Consider the following 23,620-nt stretch of genomic DNA (forward strand, 5'->3'; position numbering starts at 1 on the left):
TTTGTGGTTGCTCACAGGATATAAAGGGCCAATTTGTTAAAATTTAATTGAGGTTTTAAAACATTTCAAAAGATCAAATTGTTTTTGATGTGCCGCTAGAGAGCGCCCTTTCATAGGATGACGTCAAAATTATGGGGTTTTTTGCGTTAAGCATCCCTCACTTAACACTTCCAGAATGTATTTGTCTGTAGTAAAATGCTTCAGTTTTCGAGTTAGATTCAATTTCTATTGTACTTTTGGTAATACCGGAAGTGAAGGTTAAGCAGTTTTGCAACCGGAAATAAAAAATTTTGTTCAAGGCACCGTCTACAACTATCAGATATCATAGCTTGAACTATTTTGTCAAATTGTGCCCTTAAATCGCTCGTAATTTGATACCCGATGATACGTCATGATGACGTTACACAAATTTTAACATCTTCGTAATTTTATGATCATCCTGTTAACTGTTCAGAAGAAATTTTGATTTGTTTGTATTTTAGGCTACTGTCTTCATTTTGAGTGCCTATTCTACTGTAGTGTAAACTTATCAAATACAATCGTTACAAAAACCCATTAAATAGCTCATATCTCTAAAAGTAAAGGTCTTACACCATTGGCAATATACAAAATATTGTTCGCCATACCCTTTTTACCCCAATGCACATGTTTTTAGAAAAAGCGCCCAATCTAAAAAAAAGCACCCAATTGGGCGCTATTGCAAGCCCAACTTTTGAGTCTCATATGACGTCATCAAAAGTCACAAATGTGCTTCCGTTAACAAGTTGTCATATAAACGTGTACAAAACACTGGTTAACACTTAAAAACATTGGTCCATCAAACAGCCGTTACATGTGGCTCAATAGTTCACATAAAACAGTCGTAAAAAACAGACATTCAAGAGCTAGAGCTAGAGGCGAGCACACGGGAAAATCCGTTTTGTACGCAATCCCTATTAGCACACGCAATACAATACACGGCATTCAATGCACGTTTTTAGGCGTAGGCGTTGTCAACTTCAAATATGGCAATTAAATCTCTCAGGGTTGATTTTCTAGGAATTTTCAAAGAAAAAGAAGTCTTTTCATTCTGGTCTGATGACGTAATGAATTTTTCTTTCTTTTTTCGCACAGGTCTTGTCTGCATGAAGGTCATCATATACATGTATATTAATTTTGAAGCAATTAACAGAAATTTCGCCACACACATCAAATAAAAATGCCTTTTTGACTTTTTTAAACTGTCGCTAGAGGGCACTCAAACATTTTATGATGTCACTGGTATTTTTTTCCTAAAGTACAATCTACCTAGCGACTAACATCTTTGAAAGCTAGTTCACATCTTTTTCCACCTTCAAATTATAAGGCACTTCCGGTTTCGACCGAGGGGAAGGGTCACGCGATTAGGCGCACACGAGATAAAATGAAGATCCTGGATTATTGTATCAATTCCCATAAAAATCGAGTTCAGGTCTCTCACGGTTAATTTTATATTGATTTTCAAAGATTAAATCTAGAAATCTTTAATCACTTGTAATTTGATACCTGGTTACGTCATGATGAGGTTACAAAATTGATAACATCTTCGTAACACGGTACAAGTTCACGCTAGGTTTTATGATCATCCCGTAAACCGTTTTATGATCATCCCGTAAACCGTTTTATGATCATCCCGTAAAATTGTTTTAATTTCAGGCTAATGTCTTCATTTTGAATTCACCTTACTTTGACCTTCCGGTAGACCCGGAAGTAAAGGTCAAACGACTTCACTTCAAAATCAAAAATGTTTATCAAGGTATGGTCCATCTGATTACAAGGTTGGAACATAATTGATCATTTTGTTCAAGAGTTATAGGTGAAAGAACATTGTCTTTTTTCAACGAAAATCGCTTGTAATTTGACACCCGATGACGTCATAATGACGTCAGAGTAATATGCACCACTAGGGATGAGGGTCAATATATGTTGAAAGTTACAAGTTCATACCATTTTAGGAGAAAACCCGCGGAGAAGTATTGTCCAGGAAAAAAAAAAAAAAATGAATCCGAACAATAAGGCCAACAAAAAAACATCTCTGGTTTCTGGTATGCGCACGCGTCATCGTAGCCATGCACGTTGGCAAAGTGAAAACGTTTTTTTTTTCAATGAAAGATGATGTCTCAAAACCGCCAAACTCACTGGTTTGACTGGAATCCTGCTGCTTCACAATTTTAACATGTTTTTAGATGGGGTGACGATCGAGTATAAGCTTTATGTGGCCTCTCTTGACTCCCATATATTTGCACTAAGTTTAGTCGGGCACCATTTGCAGTCATCAGCCGACATTTGAAGAAAAAATGGTAAAAAAAAAAAAAGCAGCAACGGCTGCACCACTTTTTGGGCAAGCTCCATACCAGAAACCGGAGACTTTTTGACCTAATAGAGAGTGGTCGGGTTGTGCCCAACCTCTCAATCAATCGCAACAACTCTAAAGGAAAAAAAAAAATTAAACAAGTCAGGTGTGTTTACAAACACAAATGCCCCGCAACGGTGACAGTTCCCATGACATAACACCACTCTTTTAACATCAACTTACATGTACCTTGGTCACATGGAACATTCATTGACAGCATTAGTGTCTTCTGTAGGTTTTATATGAATTAATCCCTAATCCCTATAATCTCAGAATAAATACATGATTTCTATTGTTTTAGCCACTGTGAACTTGACCCTTGACCTTTTGGCCCCAAATGCAATAGGCTTTTTAGGATTGCCAAGAACAATCCACAAACCAAATTTGAAGTTCACATGTAAAGTATTTCTCAAGTTATCGCGCTGACAAGATTTCTATTGTTTTAGCCACTGTGAACTTGACCTTAGGCCTTTTGGCCCCAAATGCGAAAGGCTTCTTAGGATTGCCAAAAACAATCCACAAACCAAATTTGAAGTTCACATGTAAAGTATTTCTCAAGTTATCGCGCTGACAAGATTTCTATTGTTTTAGCGACTGTGAACTTGACCTTTGGCCTTTTGGCCCCAAATGCAAAAGGCTTCTTAGGATTACCAAGAACAATCCACAAACCAAATTTGAAGTTCATATGTTAAGTATTTCTCAAGTTATCGCGCTGACAAGATTTGTCCGGACACACACACACACCCACCCACCCACACACCCACCCACACACCCACCCACGGAAGGACAAGGCGGAAACAGTATGCCCCTTCGGCTTCGCCGCGGGGCATAAAAAATTGAAAAAAAAACAAAGGCTCTTTTGGCTGGTCAATTAGATCGTTTAAATCCAACAATTTCTCGTAGCACAGAAAAAGTGTTTTGGACGTTACACAATTGTATGGTTAACACAAAATTGTCATTTTGCATGCATTTTTTTTATTACATCAATATTTTATGATTCTTCCATTTTTTAAAATCATGTCAAGAAAAAAATATTTTTATTATTCTATTCAGTTTTAGAAGTAAATATAACATGCATTTGTTGATTGCTGTGATTTGGGCTATGCCATTTTTTTTATCCCCTCGGGGACCAAAGCACCCCCTAGCTTCACCTCATGTGTCATGCAATGCAACCCTCAAGTGTGAAAAGCATCATATCCCAAATCACATCAGTCAACAATTGTTAATTATACTTCCGTTTTGAAAAATTAATTATTTAAAAATTTCAATATGAATATTGACTTAAAAGAAAAAACAATGTGGAAGTCAAGCACCCACCTGGTAATGGGGTTGATGTAACACCCACTTGTTTCATTTTTTCATATTCATATACACAAATGTTTAAAATGAGTTTATTTTGTGATTACATTTGATGAAATTGACTTACTTTATCTTTCTGTTCTCGCATCATATCCACAGCTTGTTCCTTGAACTGTGTATCTCTACCTGTGTTGTCAATTGACATCTTGCCTCCAACACTCTGGAAAAAAATTATGATTATCAATGTTTAACCATTCATAATGTTTACAACTGAGTGAGTCAGTGACATTTCACTGCTTGAGAATAGCTCTCGACATGTTTCAAATGTTTGATGACCTTATGGCATCTGTGGAGTACCTTTCAACCTTTCACCTTATGCACCCCTGGTACATCTGTCTGTTTGTTTGCAAAGACTGAATTTTTCCCCTTCTGCTATGTCCACAACAGGAGCTTCTATGTGTCACTTGGTGGTTTGTCTGTCACTCCCTGGAAAATTGAGCGCATTGATGCCATCGAGTGGGTTCCACCTATCATAGTTTCTTACAAGAAATCTAGTGACATTCGCCTTTGTGTCAATCTGCGCCATGTCAATTGCACAGTAATCATCGACAGTTTTCCTATCCCTGACCTACAGGAACTGTTCACAGAACTCCGACACACCATAGTTTTCAGTACACTGGACCTCAAATCTGCTTTTCATCAGCTAGTGTTGGCAGAACAGCCATGTGACTACACTGCATTCATAACTCACGAAGGACTGTTTCGCTTTAAACGTGTTTGTTTTGGTCTCGTTTCAGCACCTGCAGCTTTCCAGAATTGATGCGTCAGTACTGAGTGTGCTGCCAAGTGTACCGGCCTACTTGGACGATGTTGTTGTGTGTATGGTCAGAATCAGGCTGAACATGACAAGCATCTTGCAGTAGTCCTGAAACGTAAACAGGATGTAGGACAGACTCTCAATCCAGCCAAGTGTCAGTTCAATCTATCCTCACTACACTTCCTGGGATATAGCATAGGCCTTGCAAGTTACTATGCGTACAGTCGTCAACATGTTAACTTCGATCTTCGCTCGTGAAGGTTTACCTCTGGAACTCATCTCAGATAACGGGACTCAGTTTGACTCTGCTAAAGTTTGAAACCTGCCTCGGAAACCTGGGCATCAAGCACAAATCATTGCTCTTTTACCCCAAAGCAAATGGTGAGGTCGAACAATGGAACACACTTCATGGAAAACCGCTATCATCGATTTACTGACCGCATACCATGCTACACCTCACCAGACCACAAGAAAATCCCAGTCAGAACTGCTACATAATCGCAAAATGGTGACACGGATGAACATTCGCAATGACGCCCTAAACACGCCGCCAATTCTTCCGTCCGTGATCAATTTGCAGGCAAACAAGAACTGTCACGCAATACAACATAGTAAACGTGGTGCAAAGTTGCCTAAATTTTGCATGGGTGACTACGTTGGTGTAAGAATACCAACTCTGAAGTCAAAGACTTCATGGAAATTCTCAGCTCCTAAGCTTATTGTGAAATCCAAGGGACCGTTCACATACATGCTCCAAGATGGATGAGTTTAGAACGCCTCCAAGTTGAGCGCATGTCCAGCCACTCATGACTCTCACTCAATTGCCAAATCAACCCAGTCCTGAAGTTTTGAACCAACCTGCAACCGCACGACATTCTACCAGGTCTCACACGCCACCAGTCTGGGCCAAGGACAATCACAAGTAAAGACACTTTTTGTAATCATTTCAGTGGGACACACACATGTTCTTCAATTGAACTCTTTGACATAAAATGTCCTGGACTCAATTTGGAATTACGTATCATTTATTTTCACACATTTTTTTGCTTAAAATTGTATAATTTCACACTCCTCTCCTTCAAGTTAATTGATCATATTGCAATTTGAAAAACAGAAAGAAAGACATTTTCTTTGTGACATAACAAGTTATGAGGATCACATAAATCCCCCCCCCCCCCCACAGTAGTGTGGTTGGGGTCTACGAGCGAATACTTACCTGTAGAGCGAATACTACCTATGCATTGTTCCCTATGCCGGCAGGCAATTTGCTAAGAGTTTAACACACAATAGCGCCCTCACGTGTCCTACCCACGACGCCCTGTGACATGCGCACTACGTTAGCATCCTCTTTTTCTCAAGCGTCACCTGCGTAAGCACTCAAGGAATCGAGTATAGTGGGGAAGGAGGGAGGGGTGCTCTACGTGTAAGTATTTGCTCGCAGACCCCAACCACACTACTGTGGGGGGGGGGGGGGGAGTCTACATCACTCTACTTACCTGTAAAGCGAATACTACCTATGCATAGACTCGCACCGAGTAAGGCGGTGGGTATACGCGAATTACCGTATGTCTACAGGGGGGTAGGACATAAGGCGTGTCTGAAGGCAAACAAAACAAAACAAAAACCAAAAAAACCCAGACGCTCTAGCTCGTGCGCAAAAAGGTCGGGGGGGGGGGTGTCACCATTATGGGGATAAACACATGATAGGTACACCTCATTGGACTTAATGTATATATGTATATGCTCACCCGTTAGTGCTTCTGTGAGGCTCGACTACCCGCCTTCAGCACTTCTCTTCCAGCCTTGCCATCTGCCTGGAGGACATCCTTCAGGTAGCATTCGAAGAACGTGTTAGGGTTCTTCCAGCAGGCTGCCTTGACGATGTCACCTAGGGGGACACCCTTAAAACACGCCCACGAGGTGGACACTCCCCTGACCTCATGCGCTCGAATGGGTCCCTCGTTCGCTGGCCAGCTGCCCGGCACGGAATGAATGGCCGTCACGATCCAGCGGGTGATTGTATCGCGGGACGCCGGCCCATACGAAGTGACTTCGTTCGGTTGACATACCACTTAAGTGCTCGAACTGGGCACCAAAGTTTGTCGTTTGTCTCGGTCGAAAAAGACTTGATCTCCGGGACAAAGATGTCTGGGGGCGTAAAAGCTTCCAACTGGTTCTTCGCAAGAAAACCGGCCGTAGGGATCAGGCGGACACCCCCCGGTTCCCACCGGATGTGTCTTGTCTGCACCGACAATGAGTGTAGTTTGCTACGTCGTCGGGACATAGCGACAGCCAACAGAAAAACTACTTTGATGGAGAGTTGTAACAAAGTTGAGCAATTGCCATTAGTTCAAAAGGGGCCTTCGCCAGTGTGGATAGTACACTGAAGAGGTCCCAAGATGGGATTAATGTGCGTACTGGGGGACGAGTATTAAACATCCCCTTGATCAGTTGGCTGATTGCAGGGTTGCCGGAAACGGAAGAACCGTCCGGAAACCCTTGATGAATTGCGGCAACGGCCGATCGATAATTTTTGACCGTGGCCGTCGTGAGCCCACTGTTCAAAAGGTCTAGGAGGAAATCCCCCACTTCCCTTACTGAAGTATTGGGGGAATGAATGGATTGCCGTCTACACCATTTAAAGAAAAGGCGTAGTCGGCTATCGTACACCTTTCTGGTTGAGGCTCTGCAGGACTGGGCTGCAATTGTTGCAGCTCGTCGCGAAAGGCCTGCTGAGCAGAGGGATCGCGTGACAATACCCAGCACGTCAGGTGAAGATCCCCCGGAGCCTGGTGACTGATTCCCGAGCTGGGCTGATAAAGGAGATCGGCCCTCCTCGGTAGAATTACCGGGCGGTGAACCAAGAGCCGGACGAGCCAGGGGAACCACGGCTGGCGGGGCCAGAACAGGGCTATGAGGAGGATTCCGCAATCCTCCTGCTCGATCTTGGTCAGCACTCGAGAAACGAGGGAGATGGGTGGGAAGGCGTAGGCCAGTAGGCCGTCCCACCGCACCGACAGCGCATCGGTCTGCCACGCGTTGGGGTCTGGGCCCCTCGTGCAGTAGATCGGTAGCTGATTGTTCATTCGCGATGCGAATAGGTCCACATGAGGCCGGTCGATTAATCGGAAGATCGACTGAGCCACCTGTGGGAGCAGTGACCACTCTGTCGTGGCGATCCAGCCTCTGGAGAGAGCGTCGGCTGTGACGTTCTCTTCGCCCAGGATGTGGACTGCCGACAGTGCTATCCCGTGATGTATGCACCAGAGGGTGAGATCCCACGTTAGTGCACACAGACGGCCTGACCGAGTGCCCCCCTGGTGATTGATGTATGCCAACACTGTGGCGTTGTCGCATCGTACCAGGACTGCTTGCCCTCTGACGTCCGACTGGAAATGTTTTAGTGCATTGGCAACTGCCAGCATTTCCAGGACGTTGATGTGGGATGATTGGTGTTCGGGGCCCCACACGCCCGCCACCTGTTGCGGATGGAGGGTAGCCCCCCAGCCGTACCCTGACGCGTTGGTCGTGATAAGTACCGACGGGCGGGGTGGGCGGAAAATGCAGCCCTGCGTTATGTGGGCCTCGACTAGCCACCAACGAAGGTGGGGGACTAGCCAAGACGAAGTGGGCACCGGATGGTCGATCGGGTGCCAACGGGGTTTGTAGAAAGAAAGCAGGTGAAGTTGAATTGGCCTCATCCTCAACCTGCAAAAATCCACTAAGTCCACCAAACTGGCCATAAGGCCCAACAGCCTGAGCCAGGCTTGGGCCGAGCCACTACCGTCGGGAGGAAGAGGGACAAGCACTGCCGAAGGTTCAGCAGGCGGTCCTCCGATGGGCGGGCCAGTCCCCTGCGAAGATCGAGGGATGCACCTAGAAAGGTGGGAACCTGCAAGGGGACTGGATGGGATTTCTTGGTGTTGATGAGAAATCCGAGGTCGGAAGCAAGGTGCCACGTTAGTCGGAGCGCCACTTCCGTCTTCCCCCGAGAACGACCCAATACTAGCTCATCGTCGAGGTACATGAATATCATGATCCCTCGTCGCCGCAGTGCCACCTGGATCGTGAAGACGATCCGGGTGAACACCGGGGAATGACAAAAGAGGGTTGCTTCTTTGTCTTATCCGTGGTTTTTGGCTCGGCCGGTTTCTTGAGATTTATTTTCTCAGTGGCCTTGAGGCGCTTTGCTTCGGTCTCCATGGACTCCTGGAACTTACCAGAAAATAAGTCCGGGCCTGAGAGCGGAAGGTCGTCGAGACGCTTACGTGCTCCAGGTGAAGGAAGGAAAAGCGCATCTAGCACATTGGCGCGGTGTGACGATGTTGCCAAGGTCGACACTCTAGCGAACTGGTCGAGAGTGGAGCATAGGCCGTGATCGAGGCAATGGAGAGCTGCCACCATCATGTCGGCTGGTATCACCGAGTCTTCTTCATACCCCAAGGCCATGTACTCGGACAGGAGAAGAAAAGACGTCGCACGCATACCCATAGGTGCCGACGAGTCCATTCTAAGGGTGACATCCTCTAGCTTTCCACGGGTCTTGTCCGTAAAGGGAACCTTGGAGGAAGCCGTCCCTCGGTCAGCGGCAAGTTTGTCGATGGCCAAGTCCGGCAGGACTGGAGTTGAAAAATATTTCTCAAAATCCCCTGGGGGAAAATGATAATAAGAGTCTACGCGCTTAGCGTAGGCACTCCATGTCTTTGCGTGCATTATCCCGTCTATGTGGTCAACCACACACGGTCCAGCGGCATTGTGGGAAAAGCCCGGACCGGTTCTGCCGTCAGTCCCGATCTCTTCTTGAACGACCGACGCTCAGGAGGAGGAGGTTCGGTACCAGCAGGGAGATTCAGGTCCCTGATAATATCCCGTTGAACCAAGCGGAGTTCGGTCTCAGCCACCGATAGGCGTTGCATGGTGCGGGTCAGTTCGCTCTCGTCCGCCGAGTTGTCAGAGTACGGGGGGGGGGGTTGTCACCGGGGAATGGGAACCAGGCCTTGGGGGCGAAGCAGCGCCGTCACGGTGTCCCGGTATCGAGCCCCGCTTGGACTTTAGTGACACCGATGGGTGTAAACTAATACCGGGCGGGGACGCCGGTGCACTGCTCTCCGTGCGCGGCATTGTCCGCTGGCCTGTAGTCACCCCACTCCGGCACACGGCTAACCGTGTGTGGTATGTCCCTTTGGCCTGGAGTCATACAGCTGTGACTGTAGTCTCCCTGTCAGCCCGACAATGAGGCCGCGAGGGAGTTTCTGAAAAGCCTCCAAAAAATCATTGCGCGAAATTGGGTCGCCACCCTTGTGGCGTTTCCCACGGTGTAATCGACCGGATGACCCGCTAGAACTTGTTGAAGAACGGCGGGGACGGCGGTTCTTTTTTCGCTTTTTTCTTTTTTAGAAGATCGGCTCTGAGTACTTTCCGAGGATTGCGGGGACACGGGAATGCCAAAACAACAGATAAAATCTGATGTAGAGGCATGGCCCTCTGAGCGTAGCGTTAACGCTCCGGGCGTTAACGCTCCGGGGGAATCCCAGGAAGTCTGCTCTATGCGATCAATAGCCCGGGCGGCCGACAGCGCCCCCGCCCCGGTAACTTAGGCGGGTGCTGCAAGGTCGAGCCGGCCGTATAAAAGCCCATCCCCAGGCATCGTGGTAATCACGGGGCTGGGTGGGCCTGGGTGCACTGAGCCATGGAGGAGTACTTCCTCCGGCTGTGAGTGACCCGTAGACGGGCTAGGGATGGGCACGGTACGCCCCGTAGTGGAGCCACCTTTTGCCGCACGTCCCTTTTTGGGTACTGCCCCGGCTTCAGACAATTTCCTTGTCTTGCCAGTGCGTTTCCCCTTCAGCTGGGTGGACCCGTGAATATTGACCGAAGACGGTGGGGTTGTACGGCCCCTCGCTTGGTCAACGGGTCCGTCAGCTCCGACAGCCGGTAGTGGCTGAAGGGGCCGACTAGGGGACTGCTGCCACATTGACGTACCATCACCGGTGCAGTCCCCCGAGAACTTGGGCTTGTCTGGTGGGATGTACGTCCCTCCATTATCGACACACCCAGTCCTCCCCAACTTCCTAGATTTACTCATTTCTTACTTCACTTCACTTAGAATAACTCACTATAATAACTCTACAATAAACACTTTCTCTTTATTTCTTATAAATAGCTTTCTCACAGCAAAAAGGCATAAATAAAACAGTGAAATTCAGGTCGATATACCTCGCCTGCGGCTAAGAGAAAAAGAGGACGCTAACATAGTGCGCATGTCACAGGGCGTAGTGGGTAGGACACGTGAGGGCACTATTGTGTGTAAAACTCTTAGCAAATTGCCTGCCGGCATAGGGAACAATGCATAGGTAGTATTCGCTCTACAGGTAAGTAGAGTGATGTAGACACTTAAGTTTCAGAAATGTGAATCCAGACAGGGGAGATGTTGTGTTTATATAGTGCCCTCTAGCAGGCGTTGGCGGGAAGTGTGCCATGTTGGATAAGAAGTGATAAAAGTGTTGTATCGTTAACATTCTCCGCGTCCTTGTACACTTCCAAATAATAATCATATTCTCGTTTGGTGGAAAATAGTTGTCATTTGTTAGTAGCATTGTCTTGTAAATTCAACCATACATGCCTGATCTAAAGGAGGCATCAGGAAAATCTTGTCGTCGCTCATTGTAGAACTTGTCCAGCGCTTGAAGATTTATATTCAGGCTGGGGTCCATCATTAATTAGTGGAGGGTACCCGACCATGGCTGTGGATGCCGGACAGGAGACTGCTGACACATTAACAGCTCAGCGCTACCGGCAACGACTCCCAAGAACTCGATGTGTCCCGGGGGGGGGGGGGGGGGTGGTTCATTCCCCAAATGTGGCAAGGCCAGTCCTCTCCAGATGACTCATTTTTAAGAAATTATCTCACAAGACCAAAACCATAACTCTACTGATAACTCTTTTAATCAAATCTTCTCTTAAGCAATATAGGGTAGCAGAAAAACGACAAACAATACTTGTAAGCGTATTTTAAGCATGTCCAACCCAACCTGCCGCTAAGAGAAAAAAGGAAAAAGAAGGCACTATTTTGCAAACTCTGCTGCTCTACAGAAAAGTTGAGTGAAGTAGACTAGTCGTGTATTACATCACACTATCATTGCTAACTCTAGCCCTATCTAGACCTAAAAATAAAAGCAAGCTATATTTGTGCACAAGTTTAAAAACAATTTACTGCCCATTTCCTATTCAAACATATTTGTGTTTAAACTGCAATTTACATAAATATAACACTCGTGTGTCTAATAACTTACATTTCCAATTATCGCAACATAGAACTTCTGCCTTTCAATACATTGAATACTCCGGACCTAAAATATGGAGTAATGTTCCATTCTCTCTTAGATGTTCAAGGTCATATTTATGATTTTTTTAAACGCAAACTTAAATTGTTATCTTATCTCGTTCAATACTTATATTATTTTTCATTTCAGTCATGAAGAGGAAAGAAATGTGTTTGATAAAAATTTAAAAATAATTTTTGTGTGTGTTATTTTGGTGTTATCTTCTTTTTTATTTCCATTTCAACATTCCCTGTTTTTTTTTTTTAATTTTCTTCTAACCATTTGTTATTCAAGTTTTTAATTGTACTTGATTCTATGTCATTACTTCATTAAACTGTTACATCCTTATTCTTTCAAAGCACACACATTACAAATTGACAGTGATAGTCATACCTGCTGTGGAAAGAAAGATGTGTATGCTAGCTTCCAAAGGTCCATTGGTGTCGCTGCATCAAGATTACCAACATCGCCTTCAGACACAGGAGGTAAACCTGTTCACAATAAGAGTGTAATTGAATGTTGTTTACAATTTCAGCAAGAGACTCTTGTGATGTGAAAGAGTGACAAATACTGTATACCATTAGAAAGTAAAAAAAGAACAAGAAAACAAATGCATACGTGGACAAACAAGTGGCTGTTTCGGCAATTTATCGTTGTATTTTTATGTCATCTTATAGACTGATAGGACATAGATGTGCAGTAGAAAGTCGCAAAGTTATAAAAATATGCATTTAAAATGAAGTCACATTTCATGTGATGTCGTCATTGTGACGTCACTTCATTGTTCATCTATAACACATCCCAGTCTAGGTACACACCAACTTTCAACCCTATCAGACCTGTCATTCTGTAGATGCAAGCCTTCAAAATATGCACTTTTAATATGAAGTCCCGTCATGTAATGACGTCACCTCAATTTTCATCTGTAACACATCCCGGTCTGGATACATACCAACTTTCAACCCAATCGGAGCTGTCATTCTGTAGGCTGTCCATGATTTGACCTTGGTGATATGTATGTGGCCTATTTTCGAGTAGTATAATAGGGGCGCAAGTGGTGCCACCACCATCAAAATAGTGCCCCCCCCCAAAAAAGAAAACCACCCCAAAACAAACAAACAAACAAACAAACAAACAAACTTCTAAAAAATTTGAAAAAAAACCTGGGTGCGCCACTGAGGCTGTGGTTCTGTAGATATAAGCCTTCATAATATGCACTTTAAATATGATGTCACATGCCATGTGATGACGTCATCTTGATGTTGCCAAAACTGTTCCAGCAAAGTACTGAACAACCAATTAAACATGCACGTATAGTGTAACGGTATGAAAATCCAATTAGACACCATTCGAGTACCGCATGGGAACGGCCTGATCAGTAAGTCCCCTATCGGTAGAAACACTACAGCGGCTTGGTCACCCAAGCATGACATCTGGTTGATTGCTAGGCTGGCGCTCTGGGCTACAACAATAAGACATTTTATCATTTGAATAAATGATCAAATGCTTTATTATCAGAATTTCTCAGTTGGTGTTTTTTACTTAGGCATGTGTGACAAAATGCTTAGGAAATTGCCACAGAAGCACACTTGTATATCACACATCAAATTAATTAACTGCTGTGTACATGCCATTCACAATAAGAAATCAGCTGTGTTACATACATGTACGATTTACTAATTATCTTTGCTATCGAAGTCCCACAGTAGAATTCCACTATTTGGAAACACACTGTGCAGGCATGCATGCATGCATGCATACATACATGTACCTGTGTAAAGAATTACTGCACAAAATGCCATTGCAAACCTTGTGGCAACACAGGATAGTTGAGCTATCTTGAGCAGCCAATCAGCTGCTGAGTTGGCAAACTTTTTCATGAATATGCATTTCTACTTGTAGGCTATGTGTTTGTGTTAAGCTTTGAGTGAAGTTCCACTTATAAAAGGACACTGCACTTTGTGACACAGAAAACCATTGTATCTTTAGCTGTGTGTTTTTGCCTCACTGAAAGATCAATAAATTTGTAGCAATTCTGTAAAGGACAGAGTGTGAGGATGGGTAAATATGTTGACTTACACAAATGACATTACAAATGGGATGGAAAATAAAAGATTCTGCACAGTATCAGCTTCTCAAGTGGAAAACTTTTCTCATGTATGTAAAGTACTTTTTAACAGCTTTCTTTCCATGCATGTATGTTCAGATTTGGTTTAGGATTTCTTACTTAAAATGCCATTTTACTTTTTGTGAAAAACACAGGATTGTAAACAGGATCCTGTGTTAATTTATGCATACTGTGTCAGCCAATCAAAACAGAAGGATTAGACCAATGAGAACTCATGTTACATCAAACTTTCAGCCAATGGGGCAGCTTCTTATATTACTGGTTGACTTTGGTGGGAAAAGAAAGTGCAACTTTAGGCTCACTTTGTCACAGCCCATTGTGTGATGCACAATGAGTATAATTAGGTGTTGGGCCTCAGCCCTATTGTTATTGTATGAATTTACTATTGTTATTATTAATGTTCTCCTCAGCATATTCTTCTCCAGAACTGTCTGTCAAAATGAAAACATATATGAACTTCAATTGTCAATACATGCATGCACAACCCACTGAACATGTGCTTTTTTGCAATTACGTCATCATGACGTCATCATGGATCACGTGACGTCACTTCAAAAAATAATAAATTTAATCTTTGAAATTCAATATAAAATCAACCATGAGAGACCGGAACTTGAATTTTGCGGGAATCGACATGAAAATGTATGATCTTCATTTTATCTTGTGTGCGTCAAATCACGTGACCCTTCTTTCCGGTCGAAACCGGAAGTGCCTAATAATTTGAAAGTGGAAAAAGATATGAACTTGCTTTCAACGATGTGAGCCTGTGGGTGGGTTGATCTTTCCAAAAATACGATCAGTGACGTCATCAAGTGTTCGAGCGCCCTCTAGCGGCAGGTTAAAAAATGTCCAAAACGCATTTTCAGTTGATGTCTGTGGCAAAATTTGCGGTAATCGCTTCTAAATTAATATACATGATTACCTTAATGCAGACAAGACCTGTGAGCGAAAAAAAATTGATTACGTAATCAGACCGGAAGTTACAAAGAAAAGACCTTTTTTCCTTTGAAAACTGCTAAAAAAATCAACCGTTAAGAGTTATAATCAAGTTTTGTGCTTTAAATGGCACTTTAATAATAGGTTTAAAACTTCCCAAAGTTTGGGCGCTTTTTTCTAAAAACATGCGCATTAGGGTAAAAAGGATATGGCGAGCAATATTTTGTATTGCGTCAATGGTGTGCGACCTTTACTTTTAGCTATTAAGGGTTTCTGTATACTTGATCAGTGTACAGTACACTATACGCGCGTGCAGATCCTCACCTGACTCTTTTTAACTATCCTCTGTATAATTACTACATGCGCTATTTTTCAACCCTCAACATCAACATCAACAATCAACAATAACATTAACATCAAAAATCAACACCGTGTGGTTGTTCCTACAACCTCTAGTTTTCTTTCAAATTGCCCACCTCCACCCCATCGCCTCCATTTGTAGGGTACTCGTGTGGGACAAAATGTTTTTTAGCTTTTCTGCTGTTGCAGTAGGAATAAACGTCTTATGCCTTACTGAATTCAATTCGTTTCTTGGATGTGTACCAAGAGGTGATTATTCCTCCCGTTGGTTCAGTCGGGGGAAGATTTTCTGGCGGGAAGTAGACAGACACAGGTTAAACATTTTCATTGCCCTATCATAACGGCCAATAACTTTATTACATTCAGTATTAATTGCCCTACCATACAATGTAAATATACTATGACAGTTTACATTTGTTGTGACAGGCACTGTAATGGCTCCCTGGAGGTTCACTAGGGGCCATTCCTCCCGTAGCTCCTTGCGTTAAGCGGGGGAACATCCTGTGCCTGAATTGTTTATTAATAGTTCAATTTTGGTATTTGTATTCAAGATTTTCTTCCATTATGTAACTAGGTCTGGTGTGCCCTCTTTATTAGGGTCTGGTGTGACTTATATATGGTGAGCCTGGTGTGCCCTATTCATGGCTGGGTCTGGTGCCCTATGTACCAGGGTCTGGTTTAATTTCCCGAATTTCAGGATATTGTGTGACCTAGGTATGGTGTGACCTATATATGATAGGCCTGGTGTGCCATAATTTCAGGATATTGTGTGACCTATATTTGGTGGGCCTGGTGTGCCCTTTTCATGGCTGGGTCTGGTCAACCCAGGGGATCTGGTGTATCCCACTATATTGTATTTCTTTGCCAGTTTGTCCGTGGTATCTGGCAATGTTGTGTTGAATAAATAGCTGTGGCAAATTACATACAAACAAAAATGATTGTGTGTTGTGTGTTTTATATCAGTCTGAGAATAACTCCTATTAGTGGTTTAGTGGCTAATGCTTGAGAAAAACGAACCTCAACCTGCGATCTTAAAATGCTAAGATTGTTTCGAAAGTCCTGATATTGTTCATTGCTGAATTTTATTTTGGTTTGAATGTTCAAAAAGAAAAACAACTCTCTCACACACAAAAAGAATTTGGAATTGAGCATCTTTTTCTTGTTAGGTATGCAGATAAGATGAAAACAGTGAAAACAATGAAAAATCAAATAATGGCATCATCAAGACATCATTTCAATTTTTGCCATAACACATACCTATGTATTTAACTTTAAATTAAACATTAAATTATACACCTTTCAAATGACGTTATTCAACAGTATCAAAATGCGTTGGATTATTGATGCAATAAATTTCCCGTTGGTGCTTTTACTTTGCGTTAAGCATTTGCTGTACAATGGAATGAAATTTGGCAGCAAATTGTGTTTGTGAGTGAGAATAAAACATCGCAAAATGCTAGGCGGTGACGTTTTGTGATTTACGTTTGCTGTATTTTGTGGTCTCCAGTGTAATGCAAGAAGCTGCCCTTTTGGGGGCTCTAACAAACCCTTATTTCATTGATAATACCAGAAATATCTTAGTATTTTAATTTAGTTTGCTGTTGTTGAGAATAAGTTAATTGAAATGATACAAAGCCACTGATTATGGTATTTTTGTATTTGTCTTTTAAATCTCGGTGCTTAAAGTGACTTTCTTTCCTACAACTCTGTGACTAGAAAGTGCACTGTATTAATGCAAGTTAAGGGTCGGAGGGTCACCTAAGGCCGACACCACCCGTTGTGTTTGGGGTTCATGACTTAATATTTCAAAGAATCGTTTTTGTCCTCCATACATTATCAAAGTTACAGGGACCGCCAAAATTAATAACAGGTGCGAGGCTGACTTGATATCCATTTGTTTTTGGTTATAATTTTTTTCTTTGATTTTGATCCACTAGCCAAATGCTCATCAATACAGCAGCGGGGCTATTCAAACTATTCCTTAAGTAGCCTGGCTAGCTCGTCAAAAATTATTAGGCTATGGCAAAAGATGAAAGGACAGGAAGAAATAAATCATTAAATTCAGAGAGCAAACCTGTATCACTTTCTGTCTATTTTTATGAAATGTTTAGGTTAAATTATTAGATTTGTTTGTTAACACTGACAAGATTGCCTCATGGTACACTTTTTACATTTATGCACACCCTTATTTCATTGATAATACCAGAAATATCTTAGTATTTTAATTTAGTTCGCTGTTGTTGAGAATAATAGTGAGGTACCTTAGTGAAAAAATCGTGACACCGTGGACTAAAGCACAATTTTTTCACCAAAGCATCTCCATGGTATACCTTTTCGAAAAAAAGACGGACGCAAAAAATTGGATGATGGGAAGGGCATGTATGACGTCATTATGACGTCATCAGCTAATTATTACATGAAAAAAATATAAATTGATAATAATCTTCAGAACTACAAGCATTACAGCAACAAATGTGGTATCAAATTAAAGGGGACAGCAAGCTCTTTCATATGAGTGGTATGTCATGGGGGATGGAATATAGTTAAGGGTGATTTTGTGGGTCAAAAAAACTTTTTTGGGCAAAAGACATGTTTTTTCGGCTAAAATCATGGATTTTGGGTAGTCACATTGACACTTTGTTTAAATATGCAAACAGTATGTGGTATTGTGAGATGTTGTTTTTAAGTTCGAGAGAAAAGTTCAAATTCTATGCCAAAAGAGTTTTTGTAATTGATTATTAGTATCATAAATATGTTTAAACTTGTTCCAAAGAAACTTGTTTAAACTTGTTCTAAAGGAAAAGTGAGGCATCTTATAGCGAGCTACATTAGTACCAAAAATGCTAAGGATCGTTACATGTTATTGAAAAGCACCATTTTTTTCACCAAAGCTTTGCCAATGATCAAAAATAGGGTAGGATGCAAAAAATCAGATGACAGGAAGGCTACTTTATGACATAATAATGACGTCACAATATACTACCGAGCTCGTACAGTAAGTAATTGTAGAAAATAAGGTCGTGAAGCGTTGTGATGAGATTCCCAGTAATTAATTTGACATTTTGAGGGTCAGGGAATTGAAGAGTGATATAATCAGTGACATTTAAGTAACAATAAGCTGATTTGCTGTTGCAGTGAAGTCACTATTTTCAAATTTTCTTGAAAAATCTAAGCATTTTTGATTATGGACAAAAGTGCTACAATGACGGTATTTGTCACGCAGAAAATAAATTGTGTGAAATTGTGCGGCTCCTTGAATTTGGTCTTTACCGCATCCATTTGTTTTAACCATTTACTATAGCTGGAAGACGTAACATTATTGTGTTGTATATTACGGGTAATGAGGTATGGGTTAGGAGCCAGACAGAAAGGAACGTGGTAACCTGAAATAGATTAAAAGAGTGGCAGGAAATGGTGATGGTACGTCTTTTAACAATGTATTACAAACAGGGGCCGCCCGATAGTCCGAAAGGTCCAATAGTCCGAAGGTTCTTTAGTCCGAAGGTTCGATAGTTCAAATGCACAAAATTTCCATAAGGGGGGTTCGTTAGTCCAAAAATGAAATAAGGTTCGTTAATCCGAACATTTGATGGAATAGTCCAAAGGTTCATTAATCCGAAGGTTCATCAGTCTGAAGGTTTATTTATCCGAAGGTTCGATAGTCCGAATTTAGAATAAGGTTAATCAGTCCGAAGGTTCAATAGTCCGAAACGAAAATAACAAGCCCGCGGGAACGGGGGGTGCTGTGGGTGCTGCAGCACCCGCAACTTTTTGGATTGGGGTGCTGAAATATGCTTCAGCACCCCCTACTCCCGGGCAAAAATGTGTTCCAGCCAGCAGTGTTCTACGACGTTGAAATTGCGCCGCTGCGCTATACATTATGCTTGCTCTAAAAATATCTCCTTCGTTTTGTTCGTTTCTAGTTTTGCCGCGGCTAAGCGCGGCGCTTCGAACGTCTAGCACAAAGTAACACTGTAAAATATCAGGAGGGGGTATTTTCTAAATTTTCAGGCAGTGCAGAATCGATATTTCTCTCAATGAATCTAAAATCATGACATGTCTATGATATTTACGCCATGGTGGAAGCTTTGACCCGAAAAAAAATAACCTCGGCCATGACAATGGTGGCAAAGTTGATTATGCTTGCCACAATTTTTTTCATTCGATCTTTCAATAGGGGCAAAGTTCATACCTTTCCCCTGAAGGTTTTTCTTTTCATTTAAAAGTTTCATTGACGTTGCTAGCATTCTGTACTCAACATTAACAAATATCAATGTTCACACACATCCCAACCTAATAGGAGTGGGATGGGCTTCCATTGAATCTAGTTCCAGTGTAGTTTCGTTTTAATAAAAAAGCTATTCAACCTTTGCAATTTTTTTTCTCATAAAAACTCAGTAGACCGATAAATCCTTGCCTAGCCCCAAACTTGCCACCTACCGATCATAAACATAAAGATGCATTTGGTCTGTTAGTCTTTTATATTTGCCATTCCCTGTAACAAACAAATAACACTGCAAATATATCAAGAGCTACATCGTTTAGGCCTATGTGAATATTTTTATGAACAGAAATTCACCCGCTTCCAGTGGAACCATTTTGTTTTAACTTGAATCAAAAAACACCCTTTCGGGTTTTATAAGTTTAAGTATATACTTCAGTATATTTCATCACAGTGCATCCAGAATCCAACATTTTCAGGGGCCTTAAAGCAGGCCCCTGGCGTTTGCTAAAAAAGTCATATGAAAGTGGCTAGGAATCGCCTCATATTGCACCACAGAGCATCCATATTCCAAAACTTTTAGGGGCCCTTTAAGCCACGCCGTAAGGGCTTTGAGCTCCACGTTCGCATTAATTTTGTCCGTCCTTTAGAAATTCCAGCACCCCCTGGCAAAAGTTTGTTCCAGCGGGCATGAAAATAAGGTTCAATAGTCCAAAGGCTCGATAGTCCGAATTGACAATAAGGTTCGATAGTCCGAAAAGACTCTATGATGGTCTGATGGTCCGAATCGACAGTAAGGGCCGATAGTCCGAATCGACAATAAGGTCCGATAGTCCGAATCAACAGTAAGGTCCGATAGTCCGAAGAGCCATACTGACGAACCGTATTATTGAACGTATTATTTTGCAACATTGGAACGTATAATTGGTTTGAACATTCTACCTTTTTATTGCTTATGTGAACTGTTATACTATCGTATTTCAGGACAGTCATCATGGATTGGACTGCTTGCATTATCTGCATGCAAACTACACCAGAAAAACTATGTTGTCCACAAAAAGGTTTAAATTGTAACGCCGGAGAAGTATATGCTCAATTCCTGGCTAATGTTGAAGGGTTTAGGGCAATAAATGCATTGCCAGTTGATGTAGAATACGGAGCCGAAGGGACAGTAGAAACTTATGTGGAAAATAATGCCTCGTGGCATCATTCCTGAGGTAACATTTATGAGATAATCATGACATAAGACATTGCATTTTAACGAATCATTGATCACAACAGGGGATAGGAGCGAGGGTCAAATGTACATGTACATACATGTTTAATTTAATACATTAAATTAGAAAACATCCCTCATTTTATCAAACTATTTGTATTTAAATCTTTTAAAGAACTAAGAACAAAATTGGCAACTGCACTGATTTCCTTGATCTCAGAAACGTATATTAAATGCAAAAAAAAAACGATCCATGGCTTATTCCTAACTAAAATCTCAATTTTAATGTATAAGTATGTAATAATTAGCCGATGACGTCATAATGATATAATAAATGGCCCTTCCCATCATCCAATTTTTGTATCCTACCTTGTTTTCGAAAAGGTAAACAATGGAGATACTTTGGTGTGAAAATGGTGCTTTTGTCCACCCGTGTCACGATTTTATCACTATTAAGGTACCTCACTTTTCCGCTTATCTTTGGAACAAGTTTAAACATTTAAGATACTAATAATCAATTACGAAAACTCTTTTGGCATAGAATTTGAGCCTTTCTCTCTGACTTAAAAACAACATCTCACAATACCACATACTGTTTGCATGTTAAAACAAGGTGTCAAAGTGACTACCCAAAATTCATGATTTTAGCCGAAAAAAAGGTATTTTGACCAAAAAGGTTTTTTGACCCACAAAATCACCCTCAACTATATTCCATCCCAATGACATACCACTCAAATGAAAGATCTTGTTGTCCCCTATAATTTGATACCAAATTTGTTGTTGAGATGCTTGCAGTTCTGAAGATTATTATTAATGTATATTTTTTCATGTAATAATTAGCTGATGACGTCATAATGACGTCATACATGCCCTTTCCATCATCCAATTTTTTGCGTCCGTCTTTTTTTCGAAAAGGTATACCATGGAGATGCTTTGGTGAAAAAATGGTGCTTTTGTCCACTGTGTAATGATCCTTAGCATTTTTGTTACTAATGTACCTCACAATAAGTTAATTGAAATGATACAAAGCCACTGATTATGGTATATTTGTATTTGTCTTTTAAATCTCGGTGCTTAAAGTGACTTTCTTTCCTACAACTCTGTGACTAGAAAGTGCACTGTATTAATGCAAGTTAAGGGTCGGAGGGTCACCTAAGGCCGACACCACCCGTTGTGTTTGGGGTTCATGACTTAATATTTCAAAGAATCGTTTTTGTCCTCCATACATTATCAAAGTTACAGGGACCGCCAAAATTAATAACAGGTGCGAGGCTGACTTGATATCGATTTGTTTTTGGTTATTATTTTTTTCTTTGATGGACTTAACTCATTCACAGGGTTCGACTTAAGTGGTAGCCCACTAGCCAAATGCTTATCAATACAGCAGCGGGGCTAGTCAAACTATTCCTTAAGTAGCCCGGCTAGCTCGTCAAAAATTATTAGGCTATGGCAAAAGATGAAAGGACAGGAAGAAATAAATCATTAAATTCAGAGAGCAAACCTGTATTACTTTCTGTCTATTTTTATGAAATGTTTACGTTAAATTATTAGATTTGTTTGTTAACACTGACAAGATTGCCTCATGGTACACTTTTTACATTTATGCACATTGTTGTTCATTTGACAAACTCTATAAAAGAAAAACTTGCGGGCTAATGTAAATATCCGCGGGCTAGTTAAGAGTCTGTTTCAGTAGCCCAGCTGGCTAGTGAAAAAAAAGAAGTTACGGTCAAACCCTGCATTCATGGGACAATCAATATATTAAATATTCTCGATATTGAATTTCCGATATATCGATTATTGAAGATTTTAATTTGACGGGGCTTCTTCTTCTTCATTCATTCATTTTCATGATGACTTGATGAGTTGGGCCCAACTGTCCCTGTCAAGCATAGTGTTGGAAAGAGATGGACCGCTCAGCCCAGTTTCTAGCTAGATGGATGTTTTCAGGGTCATGTTGGGACAACCTCTTCGATGAGTGGCATCAGGATTCCAGAGAAGAACTCGACTAGTTGGCTCATTATGTCGGTAAACGTGACTGGCTAGCTGAAGGCGACTCTGTCTGATGATTGTGGAGATAGATGTAGAGATCTGTTTGGTCAGTGTCCAGGACTCGCAACCATAAAGGGGAATGGATTCTACTGATGCCTTAAAGATCTTAAGTTTGGTGGTCTTGGAGATCGATGATCGCCAAACTTTTGTCAGCGAGAACAGAGCAGACCAAGCTTGAGCTTTTCTACACTCGATGTCATGAGCTGTGTTGGTGTAAGAGCCCAGATACTTGAAGTCATCAACTTTATTGAGCTTACCGCCATCCAGGGCAGTGATGTTGTCAAAGGTAGATGGGTTGATGACCGTGTACTTAGTCTTCTTTGCATTGAGAGAGAGACCAATGAACTTACAGCAAGTTTCTACTTTATGGAGGAGAGATTCGGCATCAAGGAGGGTGTTATTGCCACTGATAAGATTTTCTTATCTGGTTTCTCCTTCAGGTTGGTATCAAATCCAAAGGTGTCTGTCTCGATTTTTCAAAGTACTCCCAAAGCTCTCTTTGAAGGAAGTAGTTCCTTATGTAGGTCCATGGACGTGACAGCCTTTGCACACTCAGCATGGGGTAGTGACTTCAACACAGTGCAAGAGTTACTTACCCACTTGGTAAGATGGGATCCTCCACGGGCTATCAACTCGCGTAACTGACAGACTAGTTGAGTGGCTTCAATTTTCGAAAGAAACGGATTTGCAGCAGTCGTCAACATAGAAGTTAGGATCTATGGTCTTAATGGTGGCGGTGCCGTACAGTGCATGGTAATCTTGTGTTACACACTTCAAGGTGAAGTTGGACTCCAAACTCCTCCGAACAAGTGAGCTGTCATCCGGTAAATCATTGGTTGGGACTCCATATCGTCTCCCTTCCACCAAAGGAAACAAAGGAGATCTTGGTCAGCCATG

The 23,620-nt window shown here is 41.9% G+C and overlaps 1 protein-coding gene across 1 annotated transcript in view; it reads right to left on the reverse strand.

Annotated features, from left to right (window-relative positions):
* Positions 1-3,758: 3,758 nt before the first annotated feature.
* The window catches only part of LOC119723307 (cytoplasmic dynein 2 light intermediate chain 1-like), a 73,640-nt gene continuing 53,778 nt past the window's right edge, over positions 3,759-23,620 (reverse strand). The window contains exons 7-8 of the mRNA XM_038193854.1: positions 12,203-12,300; positions 3,759-3,890 (exon numbers count right to left, since the gene is read on the reverse strand). Coding sequence (XP_038049782.1) covers positions 3,774-3,890; positions 12,203-12,300 — 215 coding nt within the window. The 3' untranslated portion in view covers positions 3,759-3,773. The remainder of the gene's footprint in view (positions 3,891-12,202; positions 12,301-23,620) is intronic.

The sequence above is a fragment of the Patiria miniata genome, unplaced genomic scaffold (genome assembly GCF_015706575.1).
Source record: "Patiria miniata isolate m_02_andy unplaced genomic scaffold, ASM1570657v1 HiC_scaffold_17, whole genome shotgun sequence".
NCBI classification, from domain to species: Eukaryota; Metazoa; Echinodermata; class Asteroidea; order Valvatida; family Asterinidae; genus Patiria; species Patiria miniata.